The sequence below is a fragment of the Gorilla gorilla genome, chromosome 3 (genome assembly GCF_029281585.2).
Source record: "Gorilla gorilla gorilla isolate KB3781 chromosome 3, NHGRI_mGorGor1-v2.1_pri, whole genome shotgun sequence".
Lineage (NCBI taxonomy): Eukaryota > Metazoa > Chordata > Mammalia > Primates > Hominidae > Gorilla > Gorilla gorilla.
The window spans coordinates 124,032,156-124,049,611 of record NC_073227.2 but is presented as its reverse complement, the minus strand read 5'-3'; the positions used below and the strand labels follow the sequence as shown (position 1 = coordinate 124,049,611).

General features: G+C 40.1%; 1 protein-coding gene and 1 long non-coding RNA gene across 2 annotated transcripts in view; one reads left to right on the top strand and one right to left on the bottom strand.

Annotated features, from left to right (window-relative positions):
• Positions 1-937: 937 nt before the first annotated feature.
• Positions 938-6,407, bottom strand: LOC134758351 (uncharacterized). Its single transcript, XR_010133445.1, has 3 exons — positions 6,177-6,407; positions 3,918-4,298; positions 938-2,717 (listed from the first exon to the last, which is right to left on the bottom strand). It is a non-coding gene; the product is annotated as an uncharacterized lncRNA (long non-coding RNA).
• Positions 5,114-17,456, top strand: part of TACR3 (tachykinin receptor 3) — a 129,846-nt gene continuing 117,503 nt past the window's right edge. Inside the window, exon 1 of the mRNA XM_004040220.4 lies at positions 5,114-6,496. Coding sequence (XP_004040268.1) covers positions 5,949-6,496 — 548 coding nt within the window. The 5' untranslated portion in view covers positions 5,114-5,948. The remainder of the gene's footprint in view (positions 6,497-17,456) is intronic.

Sequence of the window (17,456 nt, the reverse complement as noted above, 5' to 3'; positions counted from 1 at the left end):
GGCCTGTTATAATAAAAATTCAAGTATGAAATATACCACACTAAGTGCCCTGGAGTTGTAGGAGAGAAAAAAATAATCAACACATGACAAGTATCCATTCTCTTTATAATAGTTAGCAAATAACTGGGGCATATTGCCAGTAGGTATTCTAAGCAAAATATGGGGAGGAAATAAGGTTTAGAAGAAATATAATTTTCTAAATATAATAATTCATAATAAAATAGACAAACTTATTGGTCATTAGGAATAAATAGTCAGCAATAGTTAGCATTAGGAATAAATAGTAATAGTAAGCATAAAAATGATAATTTGTATTATACTTATGTAGTCAAACCAATTTAGTTTGCTGTTATGTAAAACCTGTTAACATCTTCTATCAAGTTGTCTATCGTGCTTGACTCATACGTTCTCATACATTTGCATAAGTGCATGTTTATACCCACTTCCAAGTTTTAAATGCCAGAATGTAGGATCCTACTCTAACAGTCATTTTCTGATGTTCTACCATTTCTTTTGCCCTCTCTGCTCCTTCCCTCAGTACTCTAAGGCTAAGACTTTTGGATATCTTATAGTAAGAGAAAAAGCATGAGGAAGAATTAGGAAATCAAATAAATAGGTTCAGATAAGAGCAGGATTCAGAACCTGGGCTACAACAAGCAGATATTCCACCAAATTGTTTTAGTCAGAAAATCTCGTCTTCAGGTATGATCTCCTCAACCTTCTCATTCTCTAAGGCATACACTTTTGCTAAGTCTTTCTTTTTGAAATTTCATTCAATTTTCACACACAATTTTTTTTTAAATTGGATACTGGAGATGACTGTACTTTTACTTTGTATTTATTTAAAATATTTTCAAAATTTTATTTTTTATTAACAAATAATAACTTTACATATTCATGGGGTACATATTTTGATATGTACGATGTATAGTGATCAGTTAAGGGTAATTAGCATGTCCATCTCAAACATTTACAAGAGAAGTTGGAACAATCCAGAATCAGTGGGCACCACATTCTCTTACACAGTTAAACACTCTCATTTTTCTCCGTACCTTCCTATTTCTTTTTTTTAAACATGTTTTTTATTTATTTATTTATTTTTATTAGTAAACTACATTCAATCATATTTTAATCATATTTTTAAAAGATAATACATCATGAAAAAGTAGAATTTATACCAGGAATGTAAGTATACTGTAACATTCAAAAATCAATAAATGCAATTCACCACATAAGTGTATTAAAAAACAAACCATATGGTTGTCCCAATAGATACAGAAAAGGCATTTGAAAAAGTTCACCTTCGGGCCATGATAAATATAGTCAGCAAACTAGGAATAGAAGGGAACTTCCTCAAATTGATGAGGGCCATCTACAAAGAACCTATAGATAACATCATTCATAATGGTGAAAAACTGAATACTTTCCCACTAAGATTGGAAACAAGGTAAAGGTATCCATTGTTACCATTTCTTTTTTTTTTTTTTTTTTTTAGTATTTATTGATCATTCTTGGGTGTTTCTCAGAGAGGGGGATTTGGCAGGGTCATAGGACAATAGTGGAGGGAAGGTCAGCAGATAAACATGTGAACAAGGGTCTCTGGTTTTCCTAGGCAGAGGACCCTGTGGCCTTTGGCAGTGTTTGTGTCCCTGGGTACTTGAGATTAGGGAGTGGTGATGACTCTTATAGAGCATGCTGCCTTCAAGCATCTGTTTAACAAAGCACATCTTGCACCGCCCTTAATCCATTTAACCCTGAGTGGACACAGCACATGTTTCAGAGAGCACGGGGTTGGGGGTAAGGTTATAGATTAACAGCATCCCAAGGCAGAAGAATTTTTCTTAGTACAGAACAAAATGGAGTCTCCTACGTCTACTTCCCTCTACACAGACACAGCAACAATCTGATTTCTCTATCTTTTTCCCACATTTCCCCCTTTTCTATTCGACAAAACCGCCATCGTCATCATGGCCTGTTCTCAATGAGCTGTTGGGTACACCTCCCAGATGGGGTGGCTGCTAGGCAGAGGGGCTCCTCACTTCCCAGACAGGGCAGCCAGGCGGAGGTGCCCCCCACCTCCCAGACGGGGCGGCTGGCCGGGCGGGGGCTGCCCCCCACCTCCCTCCCAGACGGGGCGGCTGCTGGGCAGAGGGGCTCCTCACCTCCCAGATGGGGTCGCGGCTGGGCAGAGGCACTCCTCACATCCCAGAGGGGGCGGCGGGGCGGCGGTGCGGAGGCGCTCCCCACATCTCAGACGATGGGCGGCCGGGCAGAGACGCTCCTCACTTCCTACACGGGATGGCGGCCGGGAAGAGGCGCTCCTCACTTCCCAGACTGGGCGGCCGGGCAGAGGGGCTCCTCACATCCCAGACGATGGGCGGCCAGGCAGAGACGCTCCTCACTTCCCAGATGGGGTGGCAGCCGGGCAGAGGCTACATTCTCGGCACTTTGGGAAGCCAAGGCAGGCGGCTGGGAGGTGGAGGTTGTAGCTAGCGGAGATCACGCCACTGCACTCCAGCCTGGGCAACACTGAGCAGTGAGTGAGTGAGACTCCGTCTGCAATCCTGGCACCTCGGGAGGCTGAGGCTGGCAGATCACTCGCGGTTAGGAGCTGGAGACCAGCCCGGCCAACACAGCGAAACCCCGTCTCCACCAAAAAAATATGAAAACCAGTCAGGCGTGGCGGCGCGCGCCTGCAATCCCAGGCACTTGGCAGGCTGAGGAAGGAGAATCAGGTAGGGAGGTTGCAGTGAGCCGAGATGGTGGCAGTACAGTCCAGCTTCGGCTTGGCATCAGAGGGAGACCGTGGAGGGAGAGGGAGAGGGAGACCGTGGGGAGAGGGAGAGGGAGACCGTGGGGAGAGGGAGAGGGAGACCGGGGGGAGAGGGAGAGGGAGACCGTGGGGAGAGGGAGAGGGAGACCGGGGGGAGAGGGAGAGGTAGAGGAAGAGGCAGAGGGAGAGGGCTAAAGTACTTTTATTACAGGACTTCTCAGATCCTTTTTTTCCTTCCTATTTCTTAATGTGAAAAAATACTGCTAGACTCTAGGCTTCAAGAATAGAATTCATATATAACTGCTTCATTGCTATACTCCCAGTATCTGGCATAGCACCTGGAAAGAAGTATGCTAATACATAGCTAAGAAATGATAGACAATGAATTATCACTGATCCCTCTTGGAGTCAAGGGAGATTCTCAGTAGGTAAGGCAGATTGAGAAGGAAAGCCATGCCCTGAATGCCTCCCTTCCTCTGAAAGGAATAAATTTTTAAACTTCTTTCATTATATCTATTTCTAATTCCATCATTATCCTTTTTTTCCTTGTCATATCCCCTCTACTTTGTATAAGCCCAATGAAGGCAAAACTCAAAAAGTAAAATATTTGTTGTAAGTATTACAAGGAAAGCAACAGTAAAATGAGTGTATTTCTACACAACTAAGTAATTTTTCAACTTCAAAAATCTGATCAAAACATGCTTAATTACCAAACCACCACATAACCTATTTTGTAATCTTGAGTAAGCAGGTGTGTCATACGGAGATATATTTTTAATGTCTTTTTAATTGCATTGGGAAAGGAAGAGGCTTTCATTTGTAACTCAAGTAATTTCTAGATGATGAATTAGAACAAAGAAGTAATCTTTCAAAAGAAAATAGTTAAATTAAACCATTGGAATTAGTAAGCAGAAAGTGCTAATCTTATTGACTTTGCCTATGATTTATCACATATTTTCACAGGCCTCTCAGAAGAAAAGGGAAATAACATTTGATAATCATCATGGTCTGCATGCATTTACTTTGAAGCAGGATTGTGTCAAGGCTGTGATAATAACTATCAGGTTGCTTAAAATCATTTTTATACACTAGCCATTTAGTCATAATAACTGTAAGAAGGAAAACACTATTTATCACTACGCACCTTAAGTCCACTTGTCCAATCATCACAGCAGGTTCTTTGAAGAGTATATTTTAAACTGGAAAACTAAAGAATGCAGAAGGGCCAGGCACAGTGGCTCATGCCTGTAATCCCAGCATTGTTGGAGGTCCAGCCTTTTGGGAGGCCGAGCTGGGAAGATTGCTTAAGGCCAGGAGTTGGAGACCAGGCTGAACGACATTGCCAGACCATGTCGCAACAACAACAACAACAAATTTAAATTAGCTGGTTGTGGTGGCACTGGTGGCACATGCCTGTAGTACTAGCTACTCAGGAAGCTGAGGTGGGGAAGGATCGCTTGAGCCAGGAGTCGAAGGCTGCAGTGAGCTATGATTGCACCACTGCATTCCAGCCTGGGTGACAGAACTAGGAAAAAAAAAAAAAAGAAAAGAAAAGAAAAAAGCAGAATATGCACAAATCACAAGTTACCTTCTCTTGTTAAACTTGTTGATCAAATCCCTTTCACCTAAACATGTTTAGATGTAATACACAATGATAACTAGAGGGAAGAGTGTTTCCTCAGGCCTGCTGTTGTTGAGGGAAGTCTGTAGAAACTATCATATAATTATACTGTAAATGAGATTTCTTTAAAAACTCATTTTTAAATGACAAGAGAGGTTCAAACAGTTCACATATATCCAGTAGGTTGCTAAATATATATTTAACCCTAAATTTATACACATGCCCCCAGGATGCTAACAAAGGAGTTTCGGCTCTGGAACCTCTTGATAAATTTCCTGAGATTGGTCTAAGCACAGACTATGTCCTTCCAGCTTGCACTCCACCGAGCACTTTAGCTCACTTATTCTCAAGCAAAGCTCAGAAATCAGGTCCTGCCTGTCTTCCCGGAAAACCCAAGTATTTGTTCAGTTACGGTATTCTCATCAGTGTGTCCTCATGGTCAAGCCCTGAAAACTAAGGCACCATATGTCCAGAACCCTGTAACCAAGAGCGTGTATTCACAGTGCTTACTGGCTACGTTCAACCCAGGGAAATGTAGAGATCTGTCTCGTTGTCGTGTTTCAAGAAAATGTACTCCTTGGGATTTGCGATTTACCCTTAGTGTGCTACGACATTCCAACCTGAGCAGAATCCTCCAGGAGAATCCAGAGTCTCCAGCTGCCTGCTGGGAATGGGGTCAGAGGGACGGATTTCTAGTGATAGAGGTACAGGAAGAGGGAAAATGGGTGGATATGGAAAGTGGGAGCGAGAGGAAAAGGAATCTGAGACGAGAGAATATAAACACCAGAGCAGAAAGTTGAATGAAATTCAAAACCCAGGGACACCTAAAAACGTTTGCGGCTGACTGTGCCCACAGCCTGCAGCAGTCTACACTCATGCACTCTCCGAAAAATCAGCAGGATCTTGCCCTTGCCTCATGGGTGAATGGTTAATTTGTGCAGGAAGGAATGGTCCCCAATACATGTTTGAGAACAGGGACCTCAGCAAGATATCCTGAAGTTAAAAGAAGGCAAACAATCTTGGAAAGATTTTAATTACAGCTGAGGGAGTGCAGCCCTCCCTTGCGCGGGTCAGCTTGCCAAGCTCCAGCTGCTTGCAGCGAATGAATGAAATGGGAAGGGCGGGATGGAGGGAGCGAGTGCAATCACAGCCAGCGAAGGGGATAGTCAGCTCCGCGGCCCCTGCAACGTCACCGAAGCGTGGGACCCCATGAGTATAAAGAGAGCCTGTAGCGCAGGATGCTCAGTTCTCCAGCCTGTGCCGGGCAGCTGGCACCCTCCCTAGGTGTGATGTGACGCGGTAACCCTTAATCTAGGGAGGATCTCATTCCTTCTGCCTGCCAGAGCCGCGAGCGCCTCTGAGAAAGTGCAGCTGTTGCCCCTTAGCCCCAGCTGCATCCCCTAACCAGCAGGGATTGCAGTATCTTTCAGCTTCCAGTCTTATCTGAAGACCCCGGCACCAAAGTGACCAGGAGGCAGAGAAGAACTTCAGAGGAGTCTCGTCTTGGGCTGCCCGTGGGTGAGTGGGAGGGTCCGGGACTGCAGACCGGTGGCGATGGCCACTCTCCCAGCAGCAGAAACCTGGATAGACGGGGGTGGAGGCGTGGGGGCAGACGCCGTGAACCTGACCGCCTCGCTAGCTGCCGGGGCGGCCACGGGGGCAGTTGAGACTGGGTGGCTGCAACTGCTGGACCAAGCTGGCAACCTCTCCTCCTCCCCCTCCGCGCTGGGACTGCCTGTGGCTTCCCCCGCGCCCTCCCAGCCCTGGGCCAACCTCACCAACCAGTTCGTGCAGCCGTCCTGGCGCATCGCGCTCTGGTCCCTGGCGTATGGTGTGGTGGTGGCAGTGGCAGTTTTGGGAAATCTCATCGTCATCTGGATCATCCTGGCCCACAAGCGCATGAGGACTGTCACCAACTACTTCCTTGTGAACCTGGCTTTCTCCGACGCCTCCATGGCCGCCTTCAACACGTTGGTCAATTTCATCTATGCGCTTCATAGCGAGTGGTACTTTGGCGCCAACTACTGCCGCTTCCAGAACTTCTTTCCTATCACAGCTGTGTTCGCCAGCATCTACTCCATGACGGCCATTGCGGTGGACAGGTGAGGAGAGGACAGACAGAGAGGAAAGAGGGAGAAGGGAAAGAAAAGAGCTGGGCTGTGGGATAAGATTACAAAGGAAATAGTAACGTAACTGGGTCTATAAAAGTAAAGAGACTAAGAATTTTTGCTGAAAGGAGGACACTAACCCATTTGTAGCCCTCGAGTGGCTGAACAAGTTTCTGCTTCCGTGGCCTCCAACACTCAAGCCCTAAATCATTGAGCCTTATTAAGGATATCTAGAGGGACTGAAGAAGGTGAATGAGGGACAGGTGAAAATGCCTTTCCAAGTAGGGCAAACTTAGCTAGAAACGTTTAAGTACTAGCAAACTTTCTCAAATGACTTTTGAACAAAATTTATGTCATCTGTAAAGTGCACTTTTTGGCCTTCCTTCTCTCTGTCAGTCACTTTTTGGCAGAGAAATGGTAAATGAGTCGCCCCTCCACCCTTCCCTCTTCTGTCTGTTCCTCATCCTCATCCTTCCCTATTCCCTAGTCTTGCCCCAAGGCCAACACTGGTTTGGTCTCCCAGTCACCAAGAACTAGCAAAGACCACACACACTCTCCAAAAAACTACTGTAAACTAGCAGTTTCCACCACATCTCAGATTAGATTTAATTTCCAGTAATCTGCAGAGGCTATGAACTGAGTAAACCCTGTGTCTGCAAGTGTGTAACCAAATTTTTAAAAACTCTATGTGCCTTTGCCTTCTCATATTGAACATTATGAAATATAGGTATTTGTGGAAATACAATGGTGAATCCCTACCTGTTATTGAAGGCTGGCTTCACTTTAATTCAACTTTGTGGTGAAAATCAATAGCAGTTGATTTCAGTCTCAGCTTTGTGAAAGGCAGTTGCATGGGGGATACATGAGGGTGATTTCACTTTAACTTGAAGTCTCAATGTTCTTATTCATGCAAAGATTATTTTTAAACATTAACAAACATATCAAAATAAAATGGAGATAAATATTAATTCTTATGACATTTCAGTTGCCATTATAATACAAAAATAAGAAAAAAACAGGTTATTTCCGTAAGTTCATCCTCTGTGTTTACTATTTTGAAATACTGAGCACTGAGGTATTAGTAACATATATCTCTAGAAAATATTTTCACGTGCCAGGCTCAAAGGATTAAATTAAAGGAGCAGAGGTTAGTAGCCACTAACTAGAATAAATAAACACAAAATCACACTTTTTAAAAAGCCTCTAAAATCGTCAATCTTCCCTTTCTCCTTTATCTCTGATTATCCACACGTATGCACCCCTTCATTTCTACTATGTATAGGAGTGCAAAGAATGAAAAAAAATCAGACTCCAGTTGGGAAATAAGTGAAATTGCCTCTAATCTTACTACACCAAGATAGAAGTTAAGTGTTCCTTTTGTTTGAGCAGCTTCCTTGCTTGTTTTGCTTTGTTTGTTTTTCTTTTTATTTCTTATAGTATATGTTTTTTGATGTTTTGATTAGGAGGAGAGGTATTAGCATATAATGTTATAAAATTCTTACAATCTTCTTGAAAGATTAATCATGCAATATGAACTTTGAAGAAAATTTTAGTGCATGTGAAATCTGTATTTCAATTTGAAGGGGAAAAAAAAGGTTGTGTTTTTCTCTTTCCAATTTCTTCCTGCCAACATTTATGGGATTGTCTTGGAGTTATTTTAAATAATCATTTAGTGCTATCTTATTACAGTCATTGGTTTGAATTAATGAATACTTTACTATTAATCTTTACTATTTCTTTATGTAAAGCATTAATCATTAAAACTATTAACAAATTTAGAGTATACAATATGCTATAAAATCTGAAGCATACTCAGTTCGAGTACTGAAAATCTCTTAAAACTATTATTTAAAAGAATGTTCTTATTTGAGCAGTTGATTAAAAAAATACAGAAATACAGAAAAGCTTGTTTAAAATAGTTTTTAGAATCAAAAAGTATACAAAATACAACAATTATTTAAACTCTCAATAGTTTACCAGTCCAACAGTTTACCAATCTTTCTGCATTGGTGTCTTATCAAACATGAACTGTAAAAACTGACCCTGTGCTGTTTTCAGTCATTTTATAGGTTAAAGAAAACCCTTCTGAGGTTGACACCTGAATGATGTGGTATTTTCAATCATTTTATAGGCTATATTTTATAAGTTAAAACCTTTCTGAGGTTGACACTGAATCATGGTGCCTTCTGCATGGACTTACTGACTCATTTAGCTAAGAATATAGTAAACAGTATATATTTCCCAATTTAGACTACAATTGAAGTGTGAAAACTTCAATTATTTAATTTTGCATGTTTTCTATCCCCACTTAATATAAACTGAATTATATCAACCTAGCCTAAATGGAAAATATATTCAATTCGCTTTGTTCCTGTGCCTAAAATCAAAAGACCCGTGATCTTGAAAATAATTGCAACTTTGACTTGGGCAAGTATGGCTTTTGTTCAGCTGTAGCAAAATGGTTGCAGCCTCTTATGACTCTGAGAAATGTAGATATTCCCTCAATGAACGCCTGTATCTTACAAATGGAGAACCTTAAGCTAACGGTCACACAATTGTTATAGTAAAAGGCATTGAGTTTTCCTTGAAGTGTTCAGCACTCATTTTGTACTGGAAAAATTACTTTCTGTTTTCACGATTTAAATAATATTAGTAAGTTTACTAGATTTGACTGTGAGATCACCAGTTCTGGTCTTATTCTGAAGCACATTAACTTCTGATTTGCTACAAAGTCCTGCGAAACTGTTTTCTAATTTGCCAGAAATCCATCTTCTAGTTCTACACATTTCCTTCTTGCCTAGAAGTCTACTTTACTACTACCAGTACCTGTCTCCTCACCCCTATACCTCCAACACACACACACACACACAAACACACACACACACTCACAAGATAAAATTATTTGTCAGTGAAGAGTTGCTTTTCTCTCCACCATCCTTCCCCAATTTGCCATTTTGAAAAATAACATATAAATGTAACACTTGCCTCAAAGATGATAAGCTTTTCCAAGATTATGCAGTACAGTCAAGATTCAAATCACTGCAGTTTGCTCCAGGGCCAGTGATTCTCTTCACCTCTACACTATTATGACACCTAACAAGTTGTGATGACTGCAGGGTTTGATTAGACAAAGTCATTACCTTTAATCAAATTAGAATTTAGTACTTGTTTAAACTGTATATCTTACATGTATATATAACATATCTTACATATATATATTCTATGTTTTACTTGAGAAAGTAGAAGGTAGAAAATTATTAATAGAACAGTTATTACAATACAAATATTTTGATTTCCATTCATTTACGGCATGTAGTACTTGATGTATGGTCATATTAGAAAATAGTTACATATTTTCTTTCATTTTCTAAGCACATGCTTTGAGATTAGGTTAGAAATTATAGGAAGTTTTATTATAACATATAGTAAATGAAAATTTCAGGGCATATGATCCAGTATTGATCTGAGTATTTAATTAAATATTTTTTTAAACCACATACACTGTTTCTTGTAAACCTTAAGGGAGTGTGTTAGTCTGTTCTCACATTGCTATAAAGATATACCTGAGACTGGGTAATTGATAAAGAAAAGAGGTTTAATTGGCCCATGGTTCCCCAGGCTATACAGGAAGCATAGTGGCTTCTGCTTCTGGGGAGGCCTCAGGAAACTTACAATCATGACAGAAGACAAAGCAGGAGCAGTAGTCTTAAATGGCAGGCAGGAACAGGACCAAGAGTGAGAGAGGGAATGTGCCACACACATCTGAACAACCAGATCTCACAAGAACTCTATCAGGAGACAGCACCAAGAGCGTGGTGCTTCACCATTCATGAAAGATCCACGCCATGATCCAATCACCTCCCTCCAGGCCCCACTTCCAACATTGGGGATTACAATTCGACATGAGATTTGGGTGGAGACACAGATCCAAACCATATCAAGGAGTAATTACTGTTTTATCTAATTGTTCAAAAGCTTTAAGAAAGATAGCAAAAAAGTTGTTCTCTAAATCCAGTGGCATACCTTACATGAATAATTATTAAAAGGAGCGTTCAACAAAACTGTGTAAGAATAGTAATGGCCAAGTAGATAAAAATTGGTCTTCTATGCTACCCTTTGTTGTTTTTAATTTATTTGGTAATCTTCTATTTCACTTTTTCATAAACCTAATTTATGCAAAGTACTCAAAGATCCTCTAGGAAGAGCTTTTGAAAATTATTCTGAACAAATAAAAATATACAGTCATGAGAAATACTGAGGCCTTAATCTAGTAACAGATTATCTAAATGTATTGTGGTAAATTTTGCATCATTATCAACATTATAGATATAAACTCTGCTAAATTTTTTAAAAATCCTTTTTCGGTCTTTAATTTGAGTACCAAGTGCAATATCCTTCCTCTGCACTCTAGGAAAAGTCACTTTCCATGCAGTTAATACTCTTTATTAGTGTTATAGTTATACTTGACTCACTATCACTAGTTACCTCAAATGATGAACTTTTTAGCCTAAGATCAACTGTTACATATTCTTGAATTATTTACAAAATAATAACTAAAACTATGGTAAAATTAACTTTCAGGAAACTTATCATAACTGTTTGGCTCTTTCTAAAATTTGTAATTCTCATTCAATAATTTTAAAATATCCCATTTGCATCCACTAAAATTACTGCTCTAGTGAGTTGTCAAAGTTCAGTTAAAATTATAGTGCCAATTCTTATAAAATTGTGAGCATATAGTGAAAGCAATAAATATATATTAATTGAATGGGTAATAAGATTATCACAGAATCATATGTAATCAGAGGTCACTCTTTTATAACTAGCTGAACTCCGGCTGATGTCAAGGTTACATTAACCACAACAGAAAAGTGTATGTCAAACAAGAATTTATGGCATATTTAACAGGCATAAAAATCCTTAATATATAACATTCTTATTTATTAAAGAAAAAGTATATCCCCAGTGTAAAAAGAACAAAAGACATAAACAAAATCCCAAAAAAAGAAAAATGTCTAACAAGCATGAAACTATCATTGGCTTATATCCCATATTTTCATTTCCTTATGTGCTATTTGCTCTTAAAGCCACTCAAATCTCATTATTTTCCCAACACTATCCAAAGAGCCACACTGAGAAATCCAGTGGACATTTCAGTCCTTGACTTATTTGACCCATGAGCAATATTCCTCACAGGTGGCTACTGTCTGGAAGTCTCACCTCTCGGCTTCCAACTTTTCTGATATCCTTCCTCCTCAGCCTCTCTTCTATGGCTGTATTTCTGAATCTCTGCCTGTACATAATGATTAAATGCAGAAGTTGCTTTATGCTAAGTTCTGGGCCTGTTTTCTTCTTATTTCCTGTCCCCAACCAATCTCATCCAGAACCATGACTTTATTTTCCACTGTGATTGAAGAGCTCCTATTTTTTTCCATCTAATTGATTTTCTGTCTTTTTTTCTTTATTATTATTATTATTATTATTATTATTATTATTATACTTTAAGTTCCAGGGTACATGTGCACAATGTGCAGGTTTGTCACATATGTATACATGTGCCATGTTGGTGGGCTGCACCCATTAACTCGTCATTTACATTAGGTATATCTCCTAATGCTATCCCTCACCCCTACCCCCACCCCATGTCAGGCCCCAGTGTGTGATGTTCCCCTTCCTGTGTCCAAGTGTTCTCATTGTTCAATTCCTACCTATGAGTGAGAACATGTGGTGTTTGGTTTTTTGTCGTTGCGATAGTTCGCTGAGAATGATGGTTTCCAGCTTCATCCATGTCCCTACAAAGGACATGAACTCATCATTTTTTATGGCTGCATAGTATTCCATAGTGTATATGTGCCACATTTTCTTAATCCAGTCTATCATTGATGGACATTTGGGTTGGTTCCAAGTCTTTGCTATTGTGAGTAGTGCCACGGTAAACACACATGTGCATGTGTGTTTATAGCAGCATGATTTATAATCCTTTCAGTATATACCCAGTAATGGGATGGCTGGGTCAGATGGTATTTCTAGTTCTAGATCCTTGAGCAATTGCCACACTGTCTTCCACAATGGTTGAACTAGTTTACAGTCCCACCAACAGTGTCAAAGTGTTCCTATTTCTCTACATTCTCTCCAGCACTGGTTGTTTCCTGACTTTTTAATGATCACCATTCTAACTGGTGTGAGATGGTATCTCATTGTGGTTTTGATTTGCATTTCTCTGATGGCCAGTGATAGTGAGCATTTTTTCATGTGCTTTTTGGCTGCATAAATGTCTTCTTTTGAGAAGTGTCTGTTCATATACTTCGCCAACTTTTTGATGGGGTTGTTTGTTTTTTTCTTGTAAATTTGTTTGAGTTCTTTGTAGATTCTGGATATTAGCCCTTTGTCAGATGAGTAGATTGCAAAAATTTTCTCCCATTCTGTGGGTTGCCTGTTCACTCTGATGGTAGTTTCTTTTGCTGTGCAGAAGCTCTTTAGTTTAATTGCATCCCATTTGTCAATTTTGGCTTTTGTTGCCATTGCCTTTGGTGTTTTAGTCATGAAGTCCTTGCCCATGCCTATGTCCTGAATGGTATTGCCTAGGTTTTCTTCTAGGGCTTTTGTGGTTTTAGGTCTAAGATTTAAGTCTTTAATCCATCTTGAATTAATTTTTGTATAAGGTGTAAGGAAGGGATCCAGTTTCAGCTTTCTACATATGGCTAGCCAGTTTTCCCAGAACCATTTATTAAATAGGGAATCCTTTCCCCATTGCTTGTTTTTCTCAGGTTTGTCAAAGATCAGATGGTTGTAGATGTGTGATATTATTTCTGAGGGCTCTGTTCTGTTCCATTGGTATATATCTCTGTTTTGGTTACTGTAGCCTTGTAGTATAGTTTGAAGTCAGGTAGCATGATGCCTCCAGCTTTGTTCTTTTGGCTAAGGATTGACTTGGCAATGCGGGCTCTTTTTTGGTTCCATATGAACTTGACAGTAGTTTTTTTCCAATTCTGTGAAGAAAGTCATTGGTAGCTTGATAGGGATGGCATTGAATCTATAAATTACCTTGGGCAGTATGGCCATTTTCACAATATTGATTCTTCCTACCCATGAGCATGGAATGTTCTTCCGTTTCTTTCTGTCCTCTTTTATTTCATTGAGCAGTGGTTTGTAGTTCTCCTTGAAGAGGTCCTTCACATCCCTTGTAAGTTGGATTCCTAGGTATTTTATTCTCTTTGAAGCAATTGTGAATGGGAGTTCACTCATGATTTGGCTGTTTGTCTGTTATTGGTGTATAAGAATGCTTGTGATTTTTGCACATTGGTTTTGTATCCTGAGACTTTGCTGAAGTTGCTTATCAGCTTAAGGAGATTTTGGGCTGAGATGATGGGGTTTTCTAGATATACAGTCATGTCATCTGCAAACAGGGACAATTTGACTTCCTCTTTTCCTAATTGAATACCCTTTATTTCTTTCTCCTGCCTGATTGCCCTGGCCAGAACTTCCAACATTATGTTGAATAGGAGTGGTGAGAGAGGGCATCCCTGTCTTGTGCCAGTTTTCAAAGGGAATGCCTCCAGTTTTTGCCCGTTCATTATGATATGTGCTGTGGGTTTGTCATAAATAGCTCTTATTATTTTGAGATACATCCCATTAATACCTAATTTATTGAGAGTTCTTAGCATGAAGTGTTGTTGAATTTCGTCAAAGGCCTTTTCTTCATCTATTGAGATAACCCATGTGCTTTTTATCATTGGTTCTGTTTATATGCTGGATTATGTTTATTGATTTGCATATGTTGAACCATCCTTGCATCCCAGGGATGAAGCCCACTTGATCATGGTCGATAAGCTTTTTGATGTGCTGCTGGATTCTGTTTGCCAGTATTTTATTGAGGATTTTTGCATCGATGTGCATCAGGGATATTGGTCTAAAATTCTCTTTTATTGTTGTGTCTCTGCCAGGGTTTGGTGTCAGGATGATGCTGGCCTCATAAAATGAGTTAGAGAGCATTCCCTCTTTTTCTACTGGTTGGAATAGTTTCATAAGGAATGGTACCAGCTCCTCCTTGTACCTCTGGTAGAATTTGGCTGTGAATCCATCTGGCCCTGGACTTTTTTTGATTGGTAGGCTATTAATTATTGCCTCAATTTCAGAGCCTGTTATTGGTATATTCAGGGATTCAACTTCTTCCTGGTTTAGTCTTGGGAGGGTGTACGTGTCCAGGAATTTATCCATATCTTCTAGATTTTCTAGTTTATTTGCGTAGAAGTGTTTATAGTGTTCTCTGATGGTAGTTTGTATTTCCTTGGGATCAGTGGTGATATCCCCTTTATCATTTTTTATTGCGTCTATTTGATTCCTCTCTCTTTTCTTCTTTATTAGTCTTGCTAGCAGTCTATCAATTTTGTTGATCTTTTCAAAAAACCAGCTCCTGGATTCATTGATTTTTTGAAGGGTTTTTTGTGTCTCTATCTCCTTCCGTTCTGCTCTGATCTTAGTTTTTTCTTGCCTTCTGCTAGCTTTTAAGTGTGTTTGCTCTTCCTTCTCTAGTTCTTTTAATTGTGATGTTAGGGTGTCAATTTTGGATCTTTCCTGCTTTCTCTTGTGGGCATTTAGTGGTATAAATTTTCCTCTACACACTGCTTTATATGTGTCTCAGAGATTCTGGTATGTTGTGTCTTTGTTCTCATCTTTATTTCTGCCTTCATTTCTTTATTTACCCAGTAGTCATTCAGGAGCAGGTTGTTCAGTTTCCATGTACTTGAGTAGTTTTGAGTGAGTTTCTTAATCCTGAGTTCTATTTTGATTACACTGTGGTCTGAGAGACAGTTTGCTATAATTTCTGTTCTTTTATATTTGCTGAGGAGTGCTTTACTTCCAACGGTGTGGTCAATTTTGGAATAAGTGCAACGTGGTGCTGAGAAGAATGTATATTCTGTTGATTTGGGGTGGAGAGTTCTGTAGATGTCTATTAGGTCCACTTGGTGCAGAGCTGAGTTCAATTCCTGGATACCCTTGTTAACTTTCTGTCTTGTTCATCTGTCTAATGTTGACAGGGGGGTGTTAAAGTCTTGCATTATTATTGTGTGGGAGCAAAGTCTCTGTAGATCTCTAAGGACTTGCTTTATGAATCTGGGTGCTCCTGTATTGGGTGCATATACATTTAGGATAGTTAGCTCTTCTTGTTGAATTGATCCCTTTACCATTATGTAATGGCCTTTTTTGTCTCTTTTGATCTTTGTTGGTTTAAAGTCTGTTTTATCAGAGACTAGGATTGCAACCCCTGCATTTTTTTTTTTGTTTTCCATTTGCTTGGTAGATCTTCCTCCATCCCTTTATTTTCAGCCTATGTGTGTCTCTGCATGTGAGATGGGTCTCCTGAACTCAGCACACTGATGGTTCTTGACTCTTTATCCAATTTGCCAGTCTGTGTCTTTTAATTGGAGCATTTAGCCCATTTACATTTAAAGTTAATATTGTTATGTGTGTATTTGGTTCTGTCATTATGATGTTAGCTGGTTATTTTGCTTGTTAGTTGATGCAGTTTCTTCCTAGCCTTGATGGTCTTTACATTTTGGCATGTTTTTGCAGTGGCTGGTACCGGTTGTTCCTTTCCATGTTTAGTGCTTCCTTCAGGAGCTCTTTTAAGGCCGGCCTGGTGGTGACAAAATCTTTCAGCATTTGCTTGTCTGTATTTTATTTCTCCTTCACTTATGAAGCTTAGTTTGGCTGGATATGAAATTCTAGGTTGAAAATTCTTTTCTTTAAGAATGTTGAATATTGGCCCCCACTCTCTTTTGGCCTGTAGAGTTTCTGCCAAGAGATCCGGTGTTAGTCTGATGGGCTTTCCTTTGTGGGTAACCCGACCTTTCTCTCTGGCTGCCCTTAACATTTTTTCCTTCATTTCAACTTTGGTGAATCTGACAATTATGTGTCTTGGAGTTGCTCTTCTCCAGGAGTATCTTTGTGGCATTCTCTGTATTTCCTGCATTTGAATGTTGGCCTGCGTTGGTAGGTTGGGGAAATTCTCCTGGATAATATCCTGCAGAGTGTTTTCCAATTTGGTTCCATTCTCCCCGTCACTTGCAGATACACCAATCAGAGGTAGATTTGGTCTTTTCACATAGTCCCATATTTCTTGGAGGCTTTGTTCATTTCTTTTTATTCTTTTTTCTCTAAACTTCTCTTCTTGCTTCATTTCATTAATTTGATCTTCAGTCACTGATACCCTTTCTTCCAGTTAATCAAGTCGGCTACTGAAGCTTGTGCATTTGTCACATAGTTCTCATGCCATGGTTTTCACCTCCATCAGGTCATTTAAGGACTTCTCTACACTGGTTATTCTAGTTAGCCATTTGTCTAATCTTTTTTCAAGGTTTTCAGCTTCTTTGCGATGGGTTCAAACTTCCTCCTTTAGCTCAGAGAAGTTTGATCATCTGAAGGCTTCTTCTCTCAACTTGTCAAAGTCATTCTCCATCCAGCTTTGTTCCATTGCTGGCGAGGAGCTGCTTTCCTTTGGAGGGGGAGAGGTGCTCTGATTTTTGGAATTTTCAGCTTTTCTGCTCTGTTTTTTCCCCATCTTTGTGGTTTTATCTACCTTTGCTCTTTGATGATGGTGACATACAGATGGGGTTTTGGTGTGGATATCCTTTCTATTTGTTAGTTTTCCTTCTAACAGTCAGGACCCTCAGCTGCAGGTCTGTTGGTGTTTGCTGGAGGTCCACTCCAGACCCTGTTTGCCAGGGTATCAGCAGTGGAGGCTGCAGAACAGCAAATATTGTTGAACAGCAAATGTTGCTGCCTGATCGTTCCTCTGGAAGCTTCGTCTCAGAGTGGTACCCGGCTGTTTGAGGTGTCAGTCTGCTCCTACTGGGGGGTACCTCCCATTTAGGCTACTCAGGGGTCAAGGACTCACTTAAGGAGGCAGTCTGTCCGTGCTCAGATCTCAAACTCCCTGCCGGGAGAACCACTA